The 27,762-nt window shown below is 37.6% G+C and overlaps 1 protein-coding gene across 6 annotated transcripts; it reads right to left on the reverse strand.

Moving 5' to 3' along the window:
* Positions 1-714: 714 nt before the first annotated feature.
* scml4 (Scm polycomb group protein like 4) lies at positions 715-26,624 on the reverse strand. Of its 6 annotated transcripts, none has more exons than XM_057353506.1 (10): positions 26,288-26,624; positions 20,164-20,404; positions 12,979-13,205; positions 11,457-11,583; positions 7,681-7,881; positions 6,499-6,633; positions 5,801-6,001; positions 4,908-5,111; positions 3,783-3,988; positions 715-3,518 (listed from the first exon to the last, which is right to left on the reverse strand). In XM_057353506.1, the coding sequence occupies exons 2-10, from the start codon at positions 20,366-20,368 to the stop codon at positions 3,393-3,395; spliced, it is 1,632 nt and encodes a 543-aa protein (XP_057209489.1). In that variant the 5' UTR covers positions 20,369-20,404; positions 26,288-26,624; the 3' UTR covers positions 715-3,392. The 6 variants fall into 6 exon arrangements, with proteins under 6 accessions (XP_057209489.1, XP_057209494.1, XP_057209493.1 ...); XM_057353507.1 differs by having other exon boundaries at positions 716-3,518; positions 3,783-3,928; XM_057353511.1 differs by lacking the exon at positions 20,164-20,404 and having other exon boundaries at positions 26,288-26,451.
* Between the last annotated feature and the right edge of the window lie 1,138 nt (positions 26,625-27,762).

The raw sequence follows: 27,762 nt of genomic DNA on the forward strand, positions 1-27,762 counted from the left end.
TATCAGTTTAAACAGTAAAGCTAAGAGTGAAATTAGAGAGTTTAACATATAGCACATTTGAGATACAACAGTGCCACCTAGACACAGATGATAGTCAATACATCAAAACATGTTCTCGAAGCTACTATATGAGAGAAAAATTAAATTCAGATTTTTAAGAACCTGAAGTACCTTTTTTCGGTTTACTCACTGACCTAGCAGATTGCGTTATGATCATTTTGGCAATAAATAGAAACAAAAAAGTAGCAGCAAAGGATGACAATAATATTGAAATCTGTAACTATGTCATAAAATTAATTTGAATTATAGGGAAATAACTCCATAATGTAAATGCTATGTAAAATAATGAAAGCTAGGCGTTTGAATATTCTGTATATTCTCTCAGCAAAAAATATGTGAAAACTTGGATATTATACAGTACATCCTGCAACATTTGAATGTGTAATCTGGCCATCACAGGGTTAAAGTCCGTTATCATGGAGTTATACAACATGGCGGACAACGGAAAGTATGTAAATAAGGAAAAAGCAAGGAGTATCCAAAAAAATCTTGTCTGTAGAGCTACTTTCTTATGCCACATTTTCAGGATCATCTCGAAGATGGTCCAAGCCTTCATTAATAATGGCTTGTAAAATTTCTGAAAATGTACTGGAGGAGCAGGATAGCAGAATAAAATCATTAGAATTAAAATGAAAGGCATTACAACAGGTATTGTGTGGTGGAGCGATACAAAAAAGTAGAACATCCCAGGGTTGCTCTGGTAGTATATCAGCACTCTTACAACACCTCTCGTTCAATCAGATTCAAGGACAAAACTAACTTTTATATACAGTAAAGCCATTTACAAAAGTACAAATACAGTATAGTGTCCATTATGCTTTATTCTGACTCTTTCATAATGCTCCATTTTACCTCACAGACAGACATGCAATGCAGAGTCTGTCTTCAGTCACAAGGGTTCACATCACTGAAGCCAAACCGAAGAAAGCAAACTGTATGCATAAAATCATTATTTGTTAAATACACAGTCATATTATAGCACCAACATGAATGGTCCGTGTTGTAGTCCCTCTATATACACGTTCATTAAAAACTTGAGTTTACAAATGTCTCTTTAAACAACCGCACATGGGACTATCATCAAGAGCAGCATTCATAAATGTACACTTACATTTTCCATTATATCAAAAATGACACGGAATGACATGGCGTGGAGGCAAATACACAAACCTGACAAAAAAACATCTGAACAAAAGAGTATATTAAAAACCTATCTTGTAGCCAGGAACATCTGAGTCAGCCAATGTCAGCAGAATATCTGCATGAGGTCATAAACTACAAACTGTCCAGAAAGTGTCAAGGTTTCCTACTTGAAGTAGGATTTAATAAAGTGAAGACATAGAAAGGAGTGCTCGCAAACACGTTTAAAAGGTTTTAAGGGCTTTTAAAATGAAGAATATATATGCACCGTGCAAGTACAGTACTACTGTATGAATAAAATCGGTCTGCTTTTAAAGCTAATACATTTTTATGGTTAGACTTGCATATTCATCACTATTCATCTCTCCACAAAAAAATGTCTAAAGACAAATTTACTTAATGACTGAAGCTCTAAAACCTCTTTATTATACTTCTTGAACTTACACCTCTGTCAGGGCCAGTTAAACACTATTGTCTGATACAATAAAACATGAATACCTTATTTAATATTCCAGGGAACCCTGACTTCTTAAAGCGCCACTGATTAATTCCTTTTATTATGCCCCAAATTTCGCTGATTCTTCACGTACACATTTTTAATTTCAAAGATCTATTACACAGGGAACCTTCCGATGAAAGCTACATAAAAAAAACGATTAAAAGAACAGGACATTTCAGACAGCCTCCCCGTGCAGAATTATAGACAATGATTCTCTACAGATGCACAAATTAGCATTACCGTTGCTTTAAAGGCAAAATGTACAACAATGAAGTCAAGCACAGCAAAGCCAGCTGGGAGCGGATTACACGTCAATGTTAAACGGATCTAAACTGTTTTGCTTTGCTCTTTAACATATGAAATTTCATCTCTGACTACTACATAAATTATAATATTTACATGTGATTGCGGATACAGAAAATTGTACACTTGGGTGTAATCCACTTTGGGAGATGTATGACATCATCAGATCAGACTTAGTATGTTTGTCTGTCTGGAAAACAGTAATTCTGAACTCTGTTTGAATAAAGAATACGAATAGAAAAACTCATGAAATGCCTCAGAAAAATGATTCTTTCGCACATTTGTAGCAAGTTGTAGTGATTTTTTTAAAACATTGAAATACAGCTGTTAAAAGAACAATATCGGAGAAAAACCTCCAAAGTACCTCAGTGTGTTCAAATAAGCATTGTACGTTTATGAAAGGCAGTCGATTCAAACCACATATAATATGCACAGTGAAAAATGTTTATCTAAAATTTACACAACTTAAAAAAAACCTGCCTACGGATTTTGTAAGCAAACCACAAGCTGACATTTTGTGTGGTATAAGAGCAGCTCTTCAAAATGAAGCTTCTGTGAGATGGACATATGCAAAATTTCTGTGTCGTGTTCTTCTTGTGTTTGGTCCACTTTGCAAAACAAACCATTGCTTCAGTACTGCGGTTTATAGTCGTTTCACCTGCTGGTTGGGAAACAGCACCTGTTGTGTATTACTGTGAGAAGTAACTGCCTTGTAGTGTATCCGGTTTAGTTCAGACTTTGGTTGCCAGGAAGGCATTCCAAGGCTTTGATGTAGTCTGGTCCATTTTACTTGTGCCTGTGATTTGCTGGTTGCAAAGTTCATGACGTACCCTGACAAGATGGTGTGCGTATCTGTTCAGTCAAAAGAAATAACTGAACAGTGTTTAGAACTGATCTTTCAAGTCTTCAGCCTTTGAAGAAGATCTGTGTAAACAAACGCAGAACGATTCCTGGTTGTTTAATGGAGTTGCGATTCCTCATATTCACCAGCAGGTGGCCGAATTTCACAAGGTTTTAGACAGAGTCAATGGCTCTATGCACATGAGTCTGAGCCTGTGTGTTATCCATTTTAATAAGGATTTGTGAGCATTATCACTTCAGTTTCATCTGGTCGCTTGCTTGTGGAGAAATCCCTTGAATCCCAGAATGCAGCTGAGACGACTTGTGTTAAGAGCAATGTCAAGTGCAGATGAAATGCTTGTATGCATGATATTAGCACAAGGAAACGCTCTGGTCAGTCCTAAAATAATAAACGACATAAGTGACATTTAATGACATTTTTGCTAGATTGACCAGAGAATGGGGACTGGGCTGGAGGTGTGTCATAAGAATAAATACTGTGAGTGCATTTCTTTTGTGTGTGTAGGGTAAATGGTGTTGCAGAAGCAGATCAGAACTTGTTCTGTTTTAGCTTGTCGATGTGGTAGCAGAGCTTGAGAGCAGGGCCCAGTTTAAGTCCAAGGTACTTCATGATCATATCGCTCTTTAGGAGAAGGAGAGCATCTCCATCAATCTCCTGGAGAAATAATCACACGATGCCCGCATCAGAATGCTTACTAAACACTCGAGACAATGTTTTACTGTCAACATATTTAAGATATAAAGCAACTGTACATGTACGCTAAAGTCACATTATGATTATTTGGCAAACATTGTAACTGCTTTGAAATGCAATGTAATAAACGGAGCATTTTACCTATGCAGGGTTTTATGATGTGTTAGCGTGTTCGACACATGGTACTTGTTTGAATTTGTAAATGAATGTGCCAATAAAACTCACATGTTTTCTGAAGAGATCCACGTGTGGGCCCAGCGCTTGGGGGTCTGCATCTTTAATAAACCACACCACCTCATCCACGCTCCACCTGGAGGGATCCTTACTGGGTGGGGGCTTTGCCTCCCCTCCCTCTGAAGATGGACTGTAGGCTGGGTAGAGAGATATCGAGTTGAGAGGTAGGATATAGTTTTGGTTAATTCTGGGAATGCCTTTTTTATTTGCATAGGGAATAAAACAGAAATAAACGTGGAAGAAAAATACAAAAAGGTTAGTCATCAGTTAAAACATCTGAATTTAGAATTCATTGTTGTGCTTCTCTCCTTTAAAATTCTGAGTAACAATGTAAAATTTGAATAATACAGTTCTTTAGATTACAAAAAGTAAGAATGAAATGGTTCTTAAAGGGATAGTTCTGTCATGATTTTCTGATAGAAAATTCTGTCATCATTTACTCACAAGAAAGAAATGTTTGAAATGATAATAGGGTAAGTAAACTATGACAGAAATTTCATTTTGGGTAAACTATACCTTTAATTTACTTAATTTACTTATTTACTACATTTTTTTTTACCATTTACTTAAAGGTTCAACTTCTGACAGTGATAGTTCACCCAAAAAATAAAATTCTGTCATCATTTACTCACCCTCTTGTCATTTCAAACCTTTATAACTTTCTTTCTTCTGCAGAGCACAAAAGAAGATATTTTGAAGAAAGTTGGTAACTGAACAGCACTGACCCCCATTGACTTCTATTGTAAGGACACAAAACCAATGCAAGTGAATGGGAGCCAGTGCTGTTCGGTCACCAACTTTCTTATAGTAAATAAGTAAATTAAAGGAATAGTTTACCCAAAATGAAATTTCTCTCATGATTTACTTACCCTATTATCATTTCAAACATTTATTTCTTGTGCAGAACACAAAAGACATTGTGAAGAATGTTGGTAACCAAACAATGGTTGCATTGAATGGGTACCGCCATTGTTTGGTTACCAACATTTTCGAAATAGGTTCGAAACAACTAAATCTTTGGGGAACCAAAAATGTTTCTTCAATGGCATCGCTGTTAAGAACTTTTTTTTAAGAGTATATTGCTGTATCTTTTAAAGTGGCAGTTTCCTTTCTTACCACTTCTGTTTCCTTCCTGGAATGTGCTGGGACTGGCCGCCTGTCTGCACACGCCTCCAGAGTAGGTGGGGCCGGAACGGAAACCGTATGCAGATTTGGTGGCCGTGTACGGTGAGGACATCGCACCAAAGGCAGAGTCACTGGGGTCAACAGAATAGCGCTTGGGGTCCATTGAATCGCCATGGTAATCATCCATCATCAAGTCTGTTGCACAAAAAGAACAGCAATTTAGTGAAAATAATGCATTTAAGGGTCTAATTTGGCTCAGGTTACTCATTGGTTTCTTGAGTGCTGATTGGCCTGTACGGTCTTAACCAAATTACATGCATATATAAACACAGTGTCCATGAGAAATGAAGGCACCCTCTGAAGTGGGTTGTCCTCCCATAACCACGTTAACCATTGACATGGGATTAAATCACGGCAGAAGCTTTGCCTGTGTAGCCGAGCAGCATAATGTTGTGTCATACTGATGTTAATGCTCTAATCTCTAGAGCACCCAAACCACATTCAGGAGAGAGAGAGAGAGAGAGAGAGAGAGAGAGAGAGAGAGAGAGAGAGAGAGAGAGAGAGAGAGAGAGAGAGAGAGAGAGAGAGAGAGAGAGNGAGAGAGAGAGAGAGAGAGAGAGAGAGAGAGAGAGAGAGAGAGAGAGAGAGAGAGAGAGGGGGGAACACTCAAACCACTCACAAAAGCACTCAACCCTTCACTGGCACTTAAACAGCTCAACTAGCACTAAAGGCCTCCTCTGCATTTTCCGAAGGGCAAATTGGACAGCAGCAGGGACCCAATAATCCAGGGACCAAATAAAAAAAATCAAGCAAAAAACTCTACGGTGACCATTGCAGGTTGAAGTAGAGTAGAAGACTACTCTTTGAAATGAAGGAGTACGCACTTGACTTGGGCTGTCCGTCTGAGTGTTTCTCAGTGTGGAATGAGGAAGATGAGGAAGGAGATGATGAAGGGGCGATGGGCTGGTCACTGAAGAGGTTCTCACACAGCAGGCTTCGACACAGCTTCTTGAGGAAGCGCAGAACGTAGCCGACACTGTTGACCACTGGCAAGCTCAACAGATGCTGCTTACCATCAAATGTGGCTGATGAGAAAAGAAAGAATGTTTGCGGTTAAGACGAAATATACAGTTTCAGCGGCGACAACATAAATGTTATGTAGCACAAACGTAACTTCTGGTAGACCGCCACAAAGAATCAATAACTGTTGAATAGGTTTAATTTAATACAATTAATATACAATAAAATATTAATATATAAATATACACTTAATAAATATAAAATTAATTTAAAAATGTATATTAAAATTAAATATAATAAACAAACAGATGAAACCATCTATACAATAAACTTTATTTTTACAGTGACTGTGTTTTTGTTTGTCTATATATTGATTGTTTTATTGTTTTTATTGTTGCTACAGTGTTATAAATTGTATGTACACATTGGACATCTCAAATATGAGATGAGATGTTTATTCTAATAAATTACTGTTATGCATTACTGTTATTGGTGCAAATGATATGGGTGTTTTAAAGGAACCGTTCACCCAAAAATTAAAATTCTGTCATCATTTACTCACCTCGAGTTGTTCCAAATCTGTATACATTTCTTTGTTCTGATGAACACAGAGAAAGATATTTGGAAGAATGCTTGTAACCAAACAGTTCTTGGACCCCACGGACTACCATAGTAGGAAAAATTGCTTTTTTTTGTTCTGTTGAAGACAAAAGAAGATATTTTGAAGAATGTAGGACAGCTAACAGTTCTGGGGCACTTTTGACTACCACTGTAATTTTTCCTACTATGGTAGTCAATGGGGTTTAAGAACTGTTTGGTTACGAGCATTCTTCCAAATATCTTTCTCTGTGCTCAACCAAACAAAGATATTTATACAGATTTGGAACAACTAGAGAGTGGGTAATTCATGACAGAATTTACATTTTTGGGTGAACTAACCCTTTAATGGATGCAGATAATGATACCTAAAAATACTGATGTAAAACATTGTAAAAAATTATTAATAGCAAATAAGATTGTGTCTATTGTGGTATTGTGTTGAACCTAATTTCTCAATATACACATAAATAATGAAAACACATTTTCAATTGTCAAAGTAATTCATGACAGTAAGACTTGACCAACAACTATTACAGTAAAAATGTATTATTAAAAGCAGCTTCATAATAAATGTACACAAGTAATTATTGCCAAACCGCATATACCTTATAAGTAATATTACAAAGTACAATGTAAATACAGTAATACAATCACTGTAATAAAAAGAGTATATCGTTGCTGTCCTTCTGAAACCTTGTATCTCCATATTTCGTGATTTTTTTTTTTTTTTAAATCACCCTTTATGTTTGTTAGGTTTTGCATATACCTAACCAATAAAAAGTATTAAAAGTGCTTGTCAACTTTGACAACACAGTATGCAATCATTGAAAAAGTTCTGTGTTTTTCCCATTCCCTGAAAAACAGCAAATTTGGACATACAAGGTTTCAAAAGGACAGCAGCAGCGATACGCAGAACACTCCATTAATTTTAGAAAATGTAGTGGTCCCCACGAGGGTAAAAACTTATAAATCAAACTAAATCATGTTAATTTGATACTGTAAAAATGCAGAAAGGTTTGCGGTAGGGTTAGATGATAGCATCTACAGTTTGTACAGTATTAAAATCATTGTCTATGGAAAAGTCCCTATAAGACACATAAACCTAAAATGTGTATGTGGACATTGTGTTTGTGTGTGAATATACCTGAGATCTTCTCTCCCCCGTAGCCCTCAGTGAGCAAGGTGAAGACAGCTTTCTGCTGGAACGCGCTGTCAATGCATCCCTGCACAGCCTGCTGGAGCACCACAGACGGCCTGTCTGGACCCAAGTGATCCGGAAGCTGCATAACCTTCTGCCGGTCCAGGTTAGGGCCTGTGTTGACCTGCTTATTCACATAGATACAGACTGGGAAAATGGGGAAAGAGAGAAAAAGTGTTTTAGATTTTTGGAACAGATTAGCACAATATGAAAGTTATCTTTTTTGTTTATTTTTGTTTTCATTTTAAGTCCCTGATATGCAAGATTAGTCTACGAATATAATAGTGTAAGTTAATATTAATATATTCATTATAATCGATTAAATTAATATTTAAAAAATGCAAAACAAAGAAAAATAATGACATGAAAATAACAAATATTTAAGATTGTGCAAAGTCAATAATCAAATGTAAGCCAACCATGCAAACTGGCATAAAAATGCTCATTAATTTCTTTTATTTCTATCATTTCTTTGCTTACATTAAAGCACACTAGATGCTTTCTGGAACACTGTCAAATCATGCTGGGATAACATGGATAATCACTTGTGCACTTGTCCATGACGGCTCAAGTACATGCTGTCATTAAGGCAAACTCACAAATTTGTCAATTTTCCAGTTCACATCTTCAATCCAAAATATGCAAAATAGAAGCATTTTCAGCAGTTTCTACAAAGCCTACTGTATGTCACTTATGACACGTAGTAATGTACATCTACATGTATCTCTGATATATAAAAACTGTCCACATGTCTGCATTGAGTTGTACACACACACAGTACATTGAGACGCAATGCACAGCTTCCATATTGACACTCGAAATGCCTTGTGGTTTCACCTTTAAATCCTGTCACTTAAATATTTGTGAAGGAATCTTCAAATATTTGATGCCACGTCTATAGATCGTTTCTGGAGGTCATGAAGGGGGAATTCATTTCTAAGAAATACTGCAACAGATCCACATCCATTTCATGGGACTCAAGAGACAAGCAATGAAAGACTCGCTTGAAAGAGAGAAAGAGTGCAAGAAAAGGAAAAAGCTCTATTAGCAGATTCAGATTTCTGAAGCATCCATAATGCCGTGTGCTGTGCATTTAAAACGCTTGCGCCTGCGATAAAATCAACACAATCTTGCGGGAAATCGGCAACAGCAGGTCACATTTTAACTCTCATTAAATTGGTCTCTGCTCCAAATTTATGAACTGCACTCCTGCTGTTGCCAATTCCCATGAGATCAGTCTTAATGAAATAATCCAGCGATAAATCTAATCTAATCAATTTATATATTTCAGTTTCTAATACAAAACTCATTTTATAAGCACTGTTTGGGCTTCCCATGCATTGCCACAGGAATATAAGAAGAAAGAGCCACAGAGAAGAGTGTGTGTAAGAATCCACCAATCACACACACCCCCCGCTCCTCCCACACAATCTGTCCCCACTGACTTGACTCGCTCGTCTGCGGCATGCGGATGCTTTAATCTGACAGATCGCCATGCTGGGGGATTTCCTTCGTCGTCTGTCACACAGAAGCACTATGACCAGGAGTCACACACACTCACCATGCCGCCCATGGGCAAAACAATAGACGGCAGCAGCGTGTGCATGCTGTGTGTGTCTGTGCAAGAGTGTGTAACTGGATCGAGTCTACAATGAACGGGGGGCAGGGAGGACTGCTTCCACAAATAGGTGATAAGACACAGTGAGTTTAAAAATAGATCATTCATAGCAATATGCCAGACATGTAGGTTTGGAGACGGCGAAAATTCAACACACCCTGGAGAGGCAATATAAGATATATGTGCACTCACACATACACATCATTCGTAACACAGCAGAGGAGCTAATAATGACCCCGGGTCACCAAGGTCATGACCCCCACCAGCAGAAGAAACAAGTCCCTTTGCGACCCCCACAACACATATCCCGTACAAATTATACATGCTTTGTAACACAAGGGTGTGTGTGTCACTGCCTGAGGGGTTGAGAAGCAAAAAGTACTTTTATTTAACTTATATTTGGAAAATATCCAGTTAAAGGGATAGCTCCAAAAATCTGTCATTACTCACTCTCTAGTTGTACCAAACCGGTATAAATTTCTTTGTTTGGTTGAAAAAAGAGAAAGATATGTGGACAAATGCTTGTAACCAAACAGTTCTTGGACCCCATTGACTACCATAGTAGGGAAAATGACAATGGTAGTCCTACATTTTTCAAAATATCTTTGTGTTCAACAGAACAAAGAAAAAAAATGAAGTAATTTTTTCTACTATGGTAGCTTAGTCATTGTGGTCCAAGACCTGTTTGGATATAAGCATTCTTCCAAATATCTTTTTGTGTGTTCATTTATACAGATTTGGAACAGCCTGAAAGTGAGAAACAGAATTTTTATTTTGGGGTGAACTATCCCTTTAATGCACAGTGATAGTTCTGCATTGGCACATCTTTTTTGTCTTTTCGAAGAAATAAATGCTGCTTTTATACATTATGAAGCATTAGGGTGAACCGGTGAAGCTTGATAAAATGAGCATAGTCTTAAAATAAAGGTGGAATTCCCCTGTAATACCTTCTTATAAAATATAGAAGTGTGAGCATGACTTTCCACTACACAAGATTTAAAAGTTCAGAAACTTGGTCGGCAGACAAAAGGCTCTTGTTCGGTAACTGCTCCCTACAGCAAAGGGATTAAGCTTTCAGAACTCAAGGCGACTTCGGCCATACCCTCACAGCTTCTCATGTTTAATGTGGAAAAGCACAGAGAACCAGACAGGTGCCTTAAGAGGAATGGAAATACATTTAGAGTCTCCGCTAAATTTGCACAGCAGAACATAAACTATCGATTAACTCACGCTGTAAATGTATTCAGTTAAAATGATGCGACTTCAATCTGAAATTCATATTTTGCTTAAATAAGATTTTTCCCACCGAAGAGCTAAGAGGAGGACAGATTTGATATCTCCAGTAGTACGTAGACAAATTAGAAGATAATGTCTCCACGGCTAGATAAGTCAGGTCTTCAATAATGTCCCTCGAGACTTTTACACCTATTAACCTTTAAAATAAGAGATGTAACTACTCTTCTCTCTCCGTCTGGTGATGGATGTTATTGCCAGTTGGGGGATAGCTCACACAGACGACAGGGTCCTGACCTCAAAGATGATGATTGTGCGTGTAGGCTGTGTAAAATAAAATCTTCACTATGCATCTGAAACTCTGTGTTCTTACCGTTTGTGAACAGTTGTATTTTTCTTCTGTTTTTATTTCTCCTTAAAATGTTATAAATAAAAACACTTCTGATTTAAATGAAACATACAGTACATGTAACTGGCAGCCCTTTTAAGTCTCCTGAGTTATGAACGAGCATCCCTTGAGAAATAAGATTTTCCTCTGGGTATTGTTGTTTTCAATAACTGATATCTAGTCTGGTTGTTGTAAAAAAAGAGACAGTGGTACTCTCTCACCCCCTGTGAAACACATTCCATCTTATCATCTTATAATAACAGTTACCATAATTCAGATATATGGGTAGAAATACAGCCCCTACTGGACAATAAAAAAAGAGAATGAGATGCCATTGAGCCATAATGCAACTCCTTAGAGGATAGTAATTCCTCCATCTCCCACATTTTATTGTCCTTGCTATAGTTTCTGGGTTCCGCATGATAATGTTTCAGAATGAATGGAGTGAAACAGGACGTATTCGGGTGTTTGCTTGTGTGTTACCTGTGAGGACTTGTGAGGTGGCTGAATGGGGGACTGTGGCAGCGTCCTGTGGGATTGAGCTCATGTCTGGCTCAGGTGTGCTGCTGGGAGGTGAGATGGCCAGAGGTGTCATCAGGCGTGACTTTAGCTGTAATTAAAATATATATTGTAAACAATTTTGTAAACATGTAATAAAATGTTTAAAGGAACAGTTCACCCAAAAATGAAAATTCTGTCATCATTTACTCACCCTCAAGTTGTTCCAAATCTGTAAACATTTCTTTGTTCTGATGAACACAGAGAAAGATATTTGGAAGAATGTTTGTAACCAAACAGTACTTGGCCACCTTTAATTAGCATAGTAGGAAAATTGCTTTATAAATGTATTTGTTCTGTTTAAAACAAAAGAAGATATTTTGAAAAATGTAGGAAAGCAAACAGTTGTGGGGCACTTTTGCCCACCATTGTAAATTTTCCTACTATGGTAGTCAATGATGGCCAAGAACTCTTTGGTTACAAGCACACTATTAAAAAAACATATTTTTTCACGTATAATGTCCAAAAAACTGTAATTTTATGAAATTTAACTTTTTGTATTTTTGCAATACGGTCAAAAACCGTATTTAATTTTACGAGGAAAACTATATTACGCAATATTTCTGGTGTCCCAGCTGCCAGAAAATTTCTGTTCTTTTACGGGATTTTTTTTACAGTGAATTCTTTCAACTCGAGGGTAAATGATGACAGAATTTTTATTTTTGGATGAACTGTCCCTTTCATTTTTTTTTGATAATTAGCATAATAAACAGTAGAAAAACACTAGAGAAAATGCTTTAAATCTTTTTTTACATTAAATAAATTTAATCTAACAAATATAATTTCACAAATATAATCACAAAATATATTATCATAATAAGATAAAACATTGACAATTTTGTACTATTACGTTAACATGGTCCACATCACAATGTTTGATTTTTTCCTCTATTCCCAAAACGAGACTTTAAAATGAGACTTTGTAACTTTTGGACCCCACTGTATTATACGATAGAAAACTGCCACAGTTGTTAAAACTCTTAGAAAAGCTCTAACTATTAGATTTAGATAGTAAGGATGTATTTTTGGTCGGTCTCTTGCTAATCCACTAACATACTCATAAAGAGCATGTTACTCTTTAAATCAGCATGAGCAACATTATGAGGCTTGTGCTCAGGCACACATGCTAAAAATAACTGAAAAGCAGCAGACTGCAGAAACATCAGTCAAAGTGCAACACACTCGATCCCCTCCTTCTCTGCACAGTCAACATCAGACCTGTGCATGGACCTGCCCATATACAGCCACACAGTGTTATACATCCACAGTCTAGATTGTATGCACCGCTTAATGACATTTCCAGTTGTGCATTTGGCACACACTTTTATCCGACTTAACTTAACACAGCATGAACAGTGGGGAGGCCTTTGTGGTGACTGGTGACCTACAAATACACGCTCATTGCTGACATATAAATGGACATGCAAACACTATCATATTTGCTGACCTTAAAACCAGGTTTCCTCCCTCTCTTCTTAGGCACTTTAATGGGTGGGAGGGATTCTGGGTAGCGACTCTGATATTCCGGGTGCCTTTTCAGGGGTGGGCGACCCCTTTTGCGGCCTGGAACTTTTCCACTTGGGGGCGGGAGGAAGGAGGGGATAATGGCCCCAGGTGATTGCATCTCTCCGCCCCCTGACTGAACCGATGCAGCTGGAAGAATACTCATCAAACCTACACGACAAAAATAACAAAAGAAATGCTTAACAGTGTATTCACGTGAATATTTAATCATTCTTGGTCTTTTGCAATGTTAGAAGTAAATTGTTGAATCTTGACTGTTGTATTACATGTGTATTATGTCATGGAGAGTATGCTTGATATTTGGTCCACCTGTCTTGTGTTTAAACACTTTGTATTTGTATACTTTGTAAAATCCAAATTTAAGTGGAAAACATGGCTTCATTTGACTGAATGTGTAGGTTGCGTAACAAAACACAAGACACAAAACCGCATCTTCTAACACTTTGACACCCACTAACCAAAACATACAAGTAAAAAGAATTTGTGGAGACTGTATGCCAATTTTTTTACCTAATCCAGAGACAAACTAATCTAAAACTAAAATGTGGAGAAAGCAGCACAACACCCCTAGAAGTAAAAAAACCCCTCAAAACCATAGCCTTGAACACAGCAACCTGTCGTGCTATGTTTACAGTGACCCAGACAAGACCTGTAGTAAACAGTCTAGATAAAACAAAAGATATTATAAAAATGCATAAAACATAGCACCACATGCACATTAACCATCATTACTTTTTTAGAAAGCCCTGGACAAACATACTTGTGAATCCGAAACTGGTCTGGTACGAATGATCTGAAGAACAAAAGCCTAATAGTGAAGCTGTAAGGTGGCCTGCACTGTGCAGAGGAAGCAGACACTGAGCCACATAAAAGCATCTTCTCTATCCTCCGCTCTACAACTCTCTCTCTCTCTCTCTCTCTCTCTCTCTCTCTCATCCAGTCCCCCTCCCCCAACCCTCATTCACTCTCTCCCCTCCCCCTCCAGCGGTGGCGCCGGCCTCAAGATCAGCCCCTGACAGACAGTCTCCTGACTTATTCCTCTTTTCTAAAGTATTCCCTCCAACTCTGTCATCTCTCAGCCTTTATGGTTAAATGAGATCATTAAGTTTCAATAATTTTGAACAAAGATAGATGTAAGAACCTTATATAAATATGTTAATAAAAATATTATTTACTTTACTTGTTTAATTTTGTTAATTTAATATTAGTAATGTGGAAAAAATAACAAACAAACAAATGAACAACAGAAAGGATTAAATGTAAAATAATTGTTGTTTATTTTGTATTATCATGTTCCAATTATAGATGTTTTTCTTAAAGCAATATTATGATGCATCAGAATATTGAAGAGGCTATATATATTAAATATTATTTTCCAGTGAAAGAAGGATAATAAACCTCATGCCATGTGTGCAGTGTATTCTGCAGAAATGCTAAAGTGTGCAGACAATGGACAGAAGCTCTGCTATACATAAAGAGATAATAAAGATACAAGCACACAATTCTGTAGGCTATAGGTATTTACAGATAAACATTGAGAAGTAGTAAAGACACAAAGGGTTATCTGCACAAAAGACAATGAAGCAACATGCCAGGTAATATATTACGCAAAAATATTAGGAAATGGTTTATTTCTTAAATTATGGTTTATCTACGGACCTTGTGGAAGACCCAACTTTCATTCTATTCCTATGCACTTTTCTAAACATCAAATCATTGCCACACACCTGCGCGCGCTCACTCAGTCTCATGCAACAGCCAGGCCAGGCCAGGCGTAATTACATTAATCTATTTCTCACGCACCGTGATGCGTTTTCTACAACTACATAAGTCATATATTAGGCTATACAAATTCTGATGACACAAAACAGGGTAACCCGACAAAACGCAACATTGCAAATAGAGGGTCAAAAATAGAGCACCGCTCCTCATGCGTGCTCTCGTGTTTACGAGCAGTCAGTGTTGCACTGCGCGACGTCTTTTTATCTCTCGCAATCTTACAGCAAAATCAGAGGCAAACGAAACAAATGTTCAGTGCCTGAACACTCACCGACCAATCGGCGCTGGAGGGGATTCGTTGTCTGCAATGTCAAGAATAGCGTAAACTCGTCCGCGCTCGCCCGCTTCCGTGCCTCTGTCGGTTTACAGACCGGCCTCAATAATTCTGCGCTTCTGAAAGCCCCGCCAGCCCTGAGAGCTTCCACCGCGCGCTCCCGACACCACCGCGCGCTCCGCAGTCGCTACATCGTCCTCTTTCTGTCGTCATGGCAACTGGCCTCCTAACATCCTCCCTTTGCCAAATAGTCATGCTGATGCGGAGCCTGCGGAATAATTTACACTACCAGCGTTTAGTGCAGATTCCCAAAACGCTGCCAAAAGCAAATGACTGAAATTTGGGGAATATAGCCTACATTTAATGGTGCAAGCAGCTGTCTTAAACTACATTTTTCGATTTTGTTTTTTTTGAAAACATCATTAAGGACAAATGTACAATCAGTCGAATTAGCCTAATTAATAAATAACAGCTTTAATTTTCAATAGCTGCAGTGTTGAAATAAAAATAGGCTAGCTGTGTGTTTGCAAAAATACTTTCATCCGTGGGATGCGTAAAACTTAATTTGCCGGATTTCGGTGAAGGGTTTGATATAACTGTCAGCCTTTGTTATTGTAGTACTGAGACCTTATCACAATAATGTAATATCTATAGACAATAAATATCAATAAACACATCAAATAACCTTGTGTTTTATCACATAATGTCTGCTTGATTTCGTTTTTTGAATACAGAGCCAGTAATGTTAATAATTGTTTAACGATTGTAAAGACACCAATAAGAAGTAAACCATATCATCAGTGTTTGAGCAAATCAAGCCTTAAATCCCTAACTGTAGTCTAAATATCTGAGATGCTTTCGTGACTCATGGGGCTGGCTTTACTCATTAAAAAATAATACTCATAAAAAATCAATTTGTTTGATCACAGGTCTAAAAACTGAAGCATGTGCATATTTACTTGCTTATAATGTGTATTTTAAAAGAACATTTATAAATTACAGTAATTTTCCATGGAGGTAAAATACCAAGTTCCACATTTATTTATTTAATAATCTAAACACACACAGAGATCAAAATCTACATTTATAAATACTAAGAGCAACCTAGTATATTTTCTCCTCTTCCCTTAAACCCTCATTCAGCCCCATTCATACATCCACAGCTTTAAACACCAGAACTTCCATATAAAAACATTAAACAAAATATTTATTTATGAAAGCTTAGAGAACTGTGTGTGTGCACTTAAAAGGATCTATCTGAATTAGTCAATGGGTTATTGTCTAAATTTGACATTTATTTTAATAAATTAAAATGCATTATTGCAAATCACATGAGGCCTTCTACCATGTTTCAGTTTTTATAAACTAAAATAATTCCAAGTGTTCGGTGCTGTCAGTACTCTTTTAAATAGCTACACAGGCAGCACCACTGTCATCAAGTAAATATCACAATTACGGTTTATCACACACACAAAAATAATATGCGCCTGAAAACCAATATGCAATACTGTAAATACACAATATGGTAAAAAGAAAAAAAAAAGAGGAAAAATATTAACCTCCCCTATACACCAACCACACAGTGCTATTTTTCGGCAGACTTTTAACATGTTAATGTTTTTTATGTGTTAATGTAACCCTGAAGCGCATGCACACATTTGACCATTGATTTGAAACACAGTTGGGTGCAGGCCCCTGCCAACACCCCCCACCTGCCACCCCACCCTTGCCCTGATTATGGATTTAACTACATACGCTACGGTTGGATCAGAGGATAATCCCAATCCTCTACTCTCTGTCTGCTGACGTGGATCCTACCACCGAGTGAATGAAGATCCGTCCTTCCCCAAATCAGCCCCCCACTCACCCACCCCAAAGGAACGCTGGGAATGCACAGCACTCTCTGAGTGTGCGAGGGAATGATGGGAGGGGGGGTGTACCACACACGCTCATACTGCTGCATGCTGGCGAGTGTACAGACAGCACAGTCATGCATCTTCTCGCTTGCTCTAAGCAGCGTATAACACTGATACACAGACAAAGGATTAACCTCAAGACCGGCATTCAAGACTTCAAGAAGCAAGCAAGATGTATACATTTAAGCAACATATGAAAAGGTTATTTACAATTAATAGGTGGAACTCCTCACACACTGTCTTTCAAACAGAGCCCTCTCTGACCTCCCACATGGATACTTACATGTGATAAACTGCTTCCAGGTCAAGTGGAGGTCAAGCCAATTGTCTCTCAAGTGTCAATCCCTCCCAAATGCATGTCATCACATGTACACCAACAAACAGAGCTGGAACCTGAACATCATTACGCTATAATTTGCAGGGCAATGAAAATTAAGATGGTAACATCCATTCTCACAACGACAAACAATTTTGCTGTGCGTTTTAAGATATAGCCAGTATGTGAAAAATATAACGTGAGAAATGTTCAGTATTTTACAGAGAATAGAAAACAAAAACAATATAGGTACCCGCCATTTACACAAAGAACCGCATGCCTTTAATGCAACAAGAACAAATGAACACAGAAATGCCAGCGCAGGCAAACTATTACAGACATACACAAAATCAAATGGGTCATCAGCCAGATCAATAATCTACTGTGAGTTGCTATGACAACGCTGCTTGCCAATGCTTAATACCAGGGAAGAGAAAGAAAGAAAGAAAGAAAGAAAGAAAGAAAGAAAGAAAGAAAGAAAGAAAGAAAGAAAGAAAGAAAGAAAGAAAGAAAGAATAAGAATAAGAATAAGAATAAGAATAAGAATAAGAATAAGAATAAGTCTATGAATAAGAACTTGTGATTCATTAGAAGTATTTTGCTGGCACAACGTTAGCTGCTATCACAAAAGTACATCCGCTCCCATGGTTGAGACACAGTGGTTTATGGGGAGACATTTGACTGACCACTAAGAGGATGCAAACCACAAATAGGGCAATGAGCAAACTCATGGAAACTGTGCTAGAAATCTAGCCTGACACATACAGAATTGCAAAACCAAATCCTTCCAGGAAAAATATAAAACTTCTAAAAAAGATGAGACTCCCAGCTGTCCATAGGAAAGAAAAAATAATAAATGAGATCTTTTCGATGTTTTATCAAGTTTCACTTTGGTTATATCTCAACAATGCATTAAATTGTGCTCAGATTGGCAGATACCAAAGTCTGCAATCAAACTCCATACAAATTTGATCACATTCTTTCAAGAAAAAAATGAATAAATAAATATATGATTAAATGTGCCAAATTAATAAATAACATGTAAACTATCTGGGCTATGCCATCCACATTAATTTAATCTAATTTCTGTCAATTAGGAGATTTTGTACAGAACTGATACCTGAATAGTTGATACCTACAGTAAATGAAACATATCTCAACAGTGTCTCATGCGCTATCAAAGAGCAACCTCTGAGAAACAGATTTTTTTTCTGGGTGTCCTCACACAGTGACAGTGGACACTGAACTCTGTGAAATGCATTTCGAAAGTCCATTCAGCCTGTCGCAGAGCTGTCCGCCATTCACCCATCCAGCTGATTGCTATATTTAATTTCTAATTACGGCTGTATGCAGAAGCCAATAAATCAAAAGTTAATTAAAGTCATGGATTCATCTTTAGTGGCAACTCAATCATCTCAAACCCATTAACACTACAGATGAATGACAACTTCACACGTGCGTGCGTCCGTGCATGCGTGCGTGCATGTATGTGTCTACTGTATGTAAATGATAAAGTAGGACAAAAACGAGAGGCATGTTACATACACTTATGTAAAATTATTAAAAATTCACACAAAAAAATTGTCTTACATTTACAGGCAAAAAATAATAATTGCTAGGCCTCGTGAGACTAGACCATCATTTGAAATAAACGGAACAATTTTCTACTTGCGTTAACTCCATGAACAGTCAAATACACAAGGGCTGAATAACTATACATTCCGGTTTGACGCATGACTGAGACTGACAGTAAACTGCTATGTTTTTCACACATCTGATCACACAAAAATTCACATTGTGGTAAACGACTAATTTGATATGTCAACGGAATGTTGCTTTGACTTGGACAAATGGTGTACAGCCTCTGGAAGCTTTTGCTGAACCAAAAGATCATTAATCTTTGACTCTGGTTTCAGAGTCACATACCCGGAATAGCCTTTAGCTATCGACTGCAAATTATTCCTAAAACATTCTCACTGATTGCACACATGCACACACATAGACATCCACCAGCAAACACCAAAATAACAAAAGAAGAAAGAAAGATGTCTTTTTTAAAGCGAGAAGTCCTCCAGCCAACGCCTAGCATAAATTGATGTGTTACCCCTCACAAACAACAGCAAGAAGTTATTTACTTCATACATGGCAAGTTGCCATAGCAACAGAAGGGAAACCTGAAACTGCAATGTGATAGAGCGAGGTGAAAAATAGCACAAAGATTTATGTTTATGTGTAATACGCGTAACGTGTTACACTTTTATTATCATTCACCAATCACCATACTCTAAAAAAGCAAGAAATATAATAAAAAAGAAAGAATTTCTCTTCCTCTCACAACGTGAGGTTAGGGACTGCAATAATTAAAAATGACACACATTATCTCCATTAATCTTGTTGGAGCTAATCTAGACGCCCATGGTCCTGTACAATGAACTGAGGATCTCATCTTCATTCTGTCCATTTCTTATACTTTATTTTTCCCTCTTGTGGTCAATTATCCTTCCCTCATATCACTGATGTTCATTTTAATATGATTAAAAGGCTGTCAAACTGTATAAATGCCTCATATTTTTGATAGTTAAATATTAAATATTATAAATACAGTTTTCCCTAAAAGATGCTTTTGCTAAGGCCCATAGACATCTTCATAGGTCAATTTAGTAAAATGACAAATTATTGACCTTTTTATAGAATTACGAACAGAGGTCGTACACAAGAATTATGAACAGAGAAGTCGACAAGCCACCTACAAAGTTTTAATAATTACTCAAAACAACACCTTGTCAATTCAGCTGTTCTATAGATGCGAATTAAAGATCTTACTTTGTGAACAAGTAGGAGGTGTCTTATCTCTCAAGCTCCGCCCACTCTGCGCTTCCTCTCCCTCCAGGTCAACCAGTTGCCAAAGGCCCCTCCCCCTGTTGTCACTGCGATCAAGGCGAAGGCGGAGCCTAACACTCTGCACACCCAGGACGCTCGGTATCCAGGAGACAGTGGAATCCTCCAAATCCCTGCCACGCAGTCTCATTCCCACAGCAACTCACACATCGACCAATACATCACACTTGAAGACACAAACACAGATATTGAAAGAATTTTGAACCAGAATGCATGAAACATGAATGACATTGACTAATAATTTGAGGAATTCAAAATGGTCAAAATGTCAAAAGATTGGAGAAAAACTGTTGTCACAGAGGATGCTAAATATCTAAAAATGACAAACCGCACAGTTTAATCTTCTAATCCAAATCTCAAAGGGAATTATTGTTTCGTTTAAGGTAACAATAGCCTATTCTCATGTTGAATAAATATTCAATAGCTTCCAAAGCTATTTAAGATTTGGGGTTAAGATATGTGAGTTTTAAGGTCATGTGTCTGAAACAGAGCTGACACACTTTTCTTCCAATACAAAGCATGTAAAAGCATACAACTTCCTACATTTGTCATTATATTCTATGTTTATCACCTTTTTTACACATTTGTTAATGACAACAGCTGAACGCCATTCTCCGGTTAGAAAGACACATAAAAGCACATGACTTTGGGACCAAGAATTATCAAACCGGTTGCTTCAACACTGGACAGCCTGCCTTTTGCAAATCAGAATTACTTGGCAAACATTATATTACCTCATTAATATTCATGAGCCAAGCTGATAATGTCTGTAATGTGATAATAACTAAACTATTAGGCTACCTCACACGCACCATTGCAGGCAACTGTGGATTTCCACCCTGCATCGAATCACACATTTAAGTTTAAGATAAATGACTTGCCCCCAGTGTGTGAATTTCCATGTTCCCGTCCGGGAATTAAATCACTCCCATAATCACATCTTTCCCATTATATTTTTATGTTCGGTGCTTTCTCTTTCAGAAAAACTGACAATTGCAACAGAGGCCAGTTAACAGGAATATAATACAAAGGACATTCAAACCTCGCAATCATCTGAAGAGGAGAGTCTCACGGCCAAGTACCCATGACTTTTAATGGCAAAGATCCAAATGTACATAGAAAAAAAACAAAGCTGACTCAAGCACAACATCACCGGCACACAAATACTTCTATGTACGGTAACTCTATAAAGAGAATGGTGGCCATGAGAATCTGGGCAGGGTTCCACATTGTCCATTCTCTGGCACTTTCTGCATCCATACCTTCAACTCTTGCCAAGAATGTATTTAGCAAATGTTGTCCATTACTTACATCATCATTCCTGAATGGTAGGAAATGTGTTGAGCAATCAGATTGTCCTTAAGTGCAATTGTGAACAGGTTTTTGATACAACTGGTTGCATTGTCAAAGGCAAACTATTGTAAAGTTGCACGGGGTTTAATTACTTGTTATGCGTCTGTGTACATACGTGTGGTTTTTGCACAAGCTTTGGTGATCTGATATATATAGTACACATATATTACACTTGTATTCCACACATTTCACTATTGCCACCACAATGTACCTTTTCTAAAACATCATCACAACGAGTATAAATACACTATTGTAAATATTTGCATATAAAACAACTTATATTAAAATAATTGTGTATCATTTTAGATAATTGTTTGGTCTTCTTCTTCTCTTAGCCTTGAGCACCTCAATGTTGTCTCAACCTCAGTCATTGTGTATTAGTCTAAATAAATAAAATATTCGATCCTAAATGCTGTTTTTTTTTATATCTGTGATTTATTCACAATAAAGCAGTGACAATCTCCTCACCAAGCTGCTATCTGCATCACCGCTTACTTTAATTTGTCTTGCATAACAACATTCTGTTTGTGTTTATATGTCAGGTGCTATCTTCTTGGAACAATGTCATTGAATGATTACACTTACAAAATAACATTTTAATAACATTTATATTCATTTCACGTTTATTATGTGCTAACCGTTGTAAATAAAGGTACTCGAGGCCATATTGAGAATATCGTCACAACTGAAAGGTCTTAAAAATGCATAACAACACCTACTGCTGTAACTTTATGAAGACTATAATAAAGCATAGCCTCAGGTATCTAATCCTAATCTTTTAAACCCAATAACAGACTCTAGCAAAATTTTGCACTCATGTTCTTTCTTGGAAATGAAAAATACCCCTCTGACCAGCTCTACTATGCATATAATTCACCATTCACTTTTATAACAATAAATAAGCACTTCTACCTTGCTCAGAATAACAACAATTAAAGGGGTATATTCTGAGTGTGTGGATATGAAAAAGCATGATTTCTCAAAAAATGCTAATTAGATGACTATGCCAGACAGTACAGTTATTGTGAGGAGATATTGCACAGGAGAATTTTACCAAGAAAAATGTCAACTGGACAAAGCCCCTTCCTCTACTTCTTCCTGTCTTTTAACATATAACCTAACTCAAGCATCCTCTTTGAGCCAAACTTTATAGGGAATTTAAGCATTGAGAGGACTTTAAGTCATGGCACATGACTCCACAACTGATTCTGCAAACAGTCCACCATTTCTTTTAACTGAAGCAAGCATTCTTGTAGTACAAGTGGAACTGAAATGTGCACAGTTTTCACTAACACATTTTGTCCGTGTTGGCGTATATGTTTCTCTACAAGCATTCATTTCATGAAAACTATCCTCAATGAGCATATGTGATTTTAACTTAATGAATCTTTTCGAAAGTTCACTCATAAGGTTTTGATTATGTTTTCATATATGCACATTTCCTACAGGGGGAAACACAGGAAAGTTACTTGGGTGGGAACTATGATAAAGTATTGCACTGAATTGCAGATCTAAAGAAGCTGGATGTTTTATTCATTCATTTGAGTACAACTTTGAGGTTTCTTTTTTTCTTTTTTCAAAATTCAGCCCCTCTATTATTCAATGTAATTTAACAACAGAATCAACATGGTTGTTCATCTTTGTTTCTCTGGGGCTAAATTACTTACAGAATGTTCAAAGTAACAGTCGAAGAAAATGTATGAAACAGTGACAGGTGGAATCCACAAGGTCATTTCTATCAGGGGTGGGAGTACTCACAAATATACTGACTCATTCCTGTGCTGTTTAATGAGAGTAAAGGGACCCAGTGATGATCAATCATATCACACCCTGTCAGCCAGATTACATCCGATACTTCCTAAACCAGGCTACAGTGGAGGGGTTCCAACAATGAATCACTCCAAAAGAGAGCTGTGTGTTCACTACTGCCACAATCGAAGCCTCCACCCCCTCTCTCTCTTTAGTTACAGTATAATAAATTAAACGTATATGGGCATTATGGGTGTTTTCATGCTTTGCTCTCACAGCAGACCTGTAATAATGTCTTGCCCTTCCACATAATCCTTTTAGTGAGGGCCACACTTGGACGGCGCTTTATTAGCATTCATCCATATTTTATCATATTTATTCATATTTGCCCTTGCGCTCTGTAGGCTGAGAGGCTTAGGTCCCCCTTGAGAAATTACTTAAACTGCAAAAGACAGAACCGGAGACACAGACACATTTAGAATTTCCACATTAAAATTCACTTGTGATTCACACTTAGACACACACACACACTTTCTTTAAGATTTGTTTTTGCAGTTTTTGCCTTTAATTGTACAGCTTATTGATAGAGAGGACAGGAAGCGAAGTGGGAGAGAGGAGGGGGTAGGTTGGGAAAGGACCACGAGACGGGAATCGAACCCGAATGTCGGAGCACTGCCCACTAGGCTATCGGCTCCGACGCACGCACGCACACACACACACTTGCATGCACCAAGAAACATATACACAAAATGATCAATCTGAAATATTAAAATGCTTTCAAATGCAAAGTAATCTGAGACATTTGAAATGCAAAAATATCTAAATGGAGGCCAAAATTAAGAAAGGGCTTATGAGGAATCTAAATGGGACATAATGTTGAATTGCGGAGAGAGTAAAAGCCTGCATAAAGTACAGTTGCTTAAACAAAAACCCTTGTGACTTCATCTGTGATAAAAACGCACTCGCTTGGTTATTTTCATCCATATAAGAAAGGGACATATCCAACTGTTTTAAATTACACCAAAACATTTTTTATACGTATCTGACCCAAGCATGGGTTGAAACAACTCAGCATAGGTTAAATTATAACCCAATGGTGGGGGTTTTCCCTTTTTGACTCAAACATGGATTGAAACTAACCCAGCATTTTTAGAGTGAATTACTGTCGGCGTCACTGCTTGCTGTAGTCAGCAAACCAACAAGATTCAATTTCCCTTCAGATGTCATTCAGTTTGAATACACTTCCAGTAGGCTTTACAGTTTGTGCATCCACAATAGGAGACATATTTAAGCAACTTCAGTTTAAAAGGGGAGGCCAAGCCATGGGGCAAATAGCAAGTGAAGATGCAATTTAATGTCCCACTTACATGATAGAAGAAGAACCCAACAATGGCAATACTGAATAGACAGGTGTGGTGGGAAACTCGTGTAAACAGACATTTAAATAAAAGGGTTCTTGGCGAAGACCATCTAAATGACCTTGGGGTTCATCTGAAATTTCACCCAGCTAAATCACAACCGTAATCACGCCCTCAAGAATCACTTCAGAAAATTGCCAAGCTCACATCGGGCTTTGGAAAACCACTCAGCCTTCCACAAAAAAGATTAGCCACTTCTGGGTCCATTATTCCACAATCATGTCTTATTTCAGGTCCATTTTCAGAGCAGGGAGGAGTGTGAATTTTTAAGGACTGTGCTTTCCACAATAACCTGCTGATATCTCCGATACACAAGGTCAACAGAAAATTATTTATTTATCTATCTATCTGTGAGGTATTTCCTCACATGGACCATACCATAAACTGTGAAAGGGCAGGGCTGCTTTTGCATGACCCCAATGTGCTCTGTGACTGGAGGAGCATGTTTTTCTAACCACACACCCACACACACATGCACACACACATCATCTCCAGTGGCTTATTTTGTTCAATAATAAAGACTGTGTGTATCTACTTATTCACTCTGACACACTGCCTCAGGGTTTGGTAATACACACACCACTGCACGTGCGTGTGTGTGTGCGTACCAGAGAGAGAGAGAGAGAGAGAGAGAGAGAGAGAGAGAGAGAGGGGGGGGGATAAAGGACCTCACATGAGTCATTTTAAGTGTGCTTAACCTCTGAAGTTGCTCTTTCTAAAACATTACTTGGGTTGGATTAATAATTAGCCCACATTGCTCACTATAAGGTATGATTTTAAAGCTTCGGACGATCGCGAATAATATAATGTAATGTCCGTCAAACACACAAATAAATTGCTTTATATTACGTAAACCCATTGTGTGCGTGTGTGTGTGCAAAGAGTGCCATACTCTAAAATAAATTACTACAATTATAATCCCCTCATCACATTTGTAACTATCATGCTGGCTGAACTGCAGGCCTGTAGGACTTTAGGGAAATCGCCGACAAAACAAGCACTCGACAAAGGTGGGGCAGGTAACGTAACGTCCCACTGGAGCATAACATCACACAGGCTACAGGTAAACAACCCTATTAATAAAACTAAACACTTTACGATGTTTCTTAAATATAACAGTGTTTTAGCAAAGTGACTGCACAAAAACACTCACGTGTGCTGTAGATTGGGAAATTATTCGCTTAAAATTATTTAATTGTTAGTAGCCTAATGACTCTTATAAACACCGTCTCAGTCTCAGTTTTACATAATTAAGTAACCCGACATGTGACTAAATTACATGCGTGCGATTCTCGTGAAGAAAAGTAGGCATGACCGATATTGCTTAACATGCTGTCCATTTGATCGCATGATAAACTGCAAGACAGGTACCGAACGGTAAGTTATAACAGTTATAATAGCCTATAATGTCGGTAAAACCCCATCCAAACAACACTGTTGTGGCCAATTCATTTTTACCTAAATAACCTCGCGATTTCAAAAAAGATTAGCAAAGATCCATTTGGAAAAAAGGGTAATCGCAGATTTACCTTTGCGTTTGTCTGTTAGATGTATCACAGTCTTGCAGAACAATTTGCCCCAAAAAGTAGCAGCTGGACTGCGGACTCGATTTTCTTCCCCCGCCGCCGGTGCAGAAGTGAAGTCGCGCGAGGACCGAGGCTCGTGTTCCCGGAGCAAATACACAGCCGGTTTCACTCGCACTTAGACACGGTGCCAAACTGATCCGCACCCCGGGGATCTAATTAAATGACAAGACACGGGGGCGTCTGGCGAAACGTTAATGTATTTTGCCTAGGTATGCAAAACGATGTAGACTAAAACACCCACACAGGATATCCGACTGTATCCTCCCAAAAAAATCTATTGCAGAAATACTGTCTGCATTAACCCTGTGTATATTTGCGTATGTGGAGCTCTCTCGTGGGTTTGGGAACAAGACCACCTTAATAACCCAAATTAACATGGTTTGTGAATTCCGTGCGATTTGACGCTATTTTAAATACATTATTTCCTTTCAGGTTATTTTCGATAGTAATGCGATTTTTTAGCATGGTGTTTCGATTGTCCTTTGACTCATATGTAAGAAAATGCAGAGAACCCGTTGTAATTGTTACGTCAACAGCTGTCATTTCATTCTGTAAAAACATCACCGACTCTACAAGCCCATACAAAACGAGCTCAACAAAACAAGATTTATTTGTTTAGCTTTTTAAACACCTAACACATATATTTGCTATTGCGTTAAATATGCACATAAATTACAATTAAATTACATAAATTACTATTGGCTGAATTAAAATTAACTTCTGCCTCGTCCAACTGTAAAAGTGAACCCTACAGAAATACAAATAGGCTAAATTAAGCGAATTCCTTTTAACAAAATACGGGTCAGTCCGTGGTGCTGGCCATTTGCTGATGTTGGTGTTGCTGGTGTTGGTCATCCTCTGATTTTAGCTGAAATGTTTTTCCAACTCGCAGAAACTCACAACAGATGAATGCTGGTCTGATTTTTGTTAACTGTTTTTTTTTTGTCTTGTTTCTTGCACGGAGTTACCAGTTGTTCCTAAATAACGTATTTTGGACAAAATAAAAATGTATTTAGCCTAGATTACAAATCAACTGTTATTTTAATTCTGAACTTTCAGTGTGCTTTGCTGTGATCCTGTTGTTGACAAAGATATTTAAAATCAGACAGGAAATAAATAAGAAATGTGCGAACATGTTCGATTTAGGTGCTGGACGTATTCCGCTTTTAGCATTGTAATCTGTATAAGATAATATCAGCCATACGCGTAAAAGTGGGCAGAATTTCGAGTGCTATTGTCCACATTACTGCTTTTAAAATAAAAGCTTATATTACCCGTGTTATACCGTAAAGTTTGATGTTGTGTAAGCTCAAGTTGATGCGACACATTAATTTACATTTTCGAAAACAATTATTAGCAGTGACGAAAGTTGTCGATAACTATTAATTTTACAACGTGTTCACACTCAGAAATCAGAC

Source organism: Triplophysa rosa, linkage group LG15 (genome assembly GCF_024868665.1).
Source record: "Triplophysa rosa linkage group LG15, Trosa_1v2, whole genome shotgun sequence".
Taxonomy (NCBI): Eukaryota; Metazoa; Chordata; class Actinopteri; order Cypriniformes; family Nemacheilidae; genus Triplophysa; species Triplophysa rosa.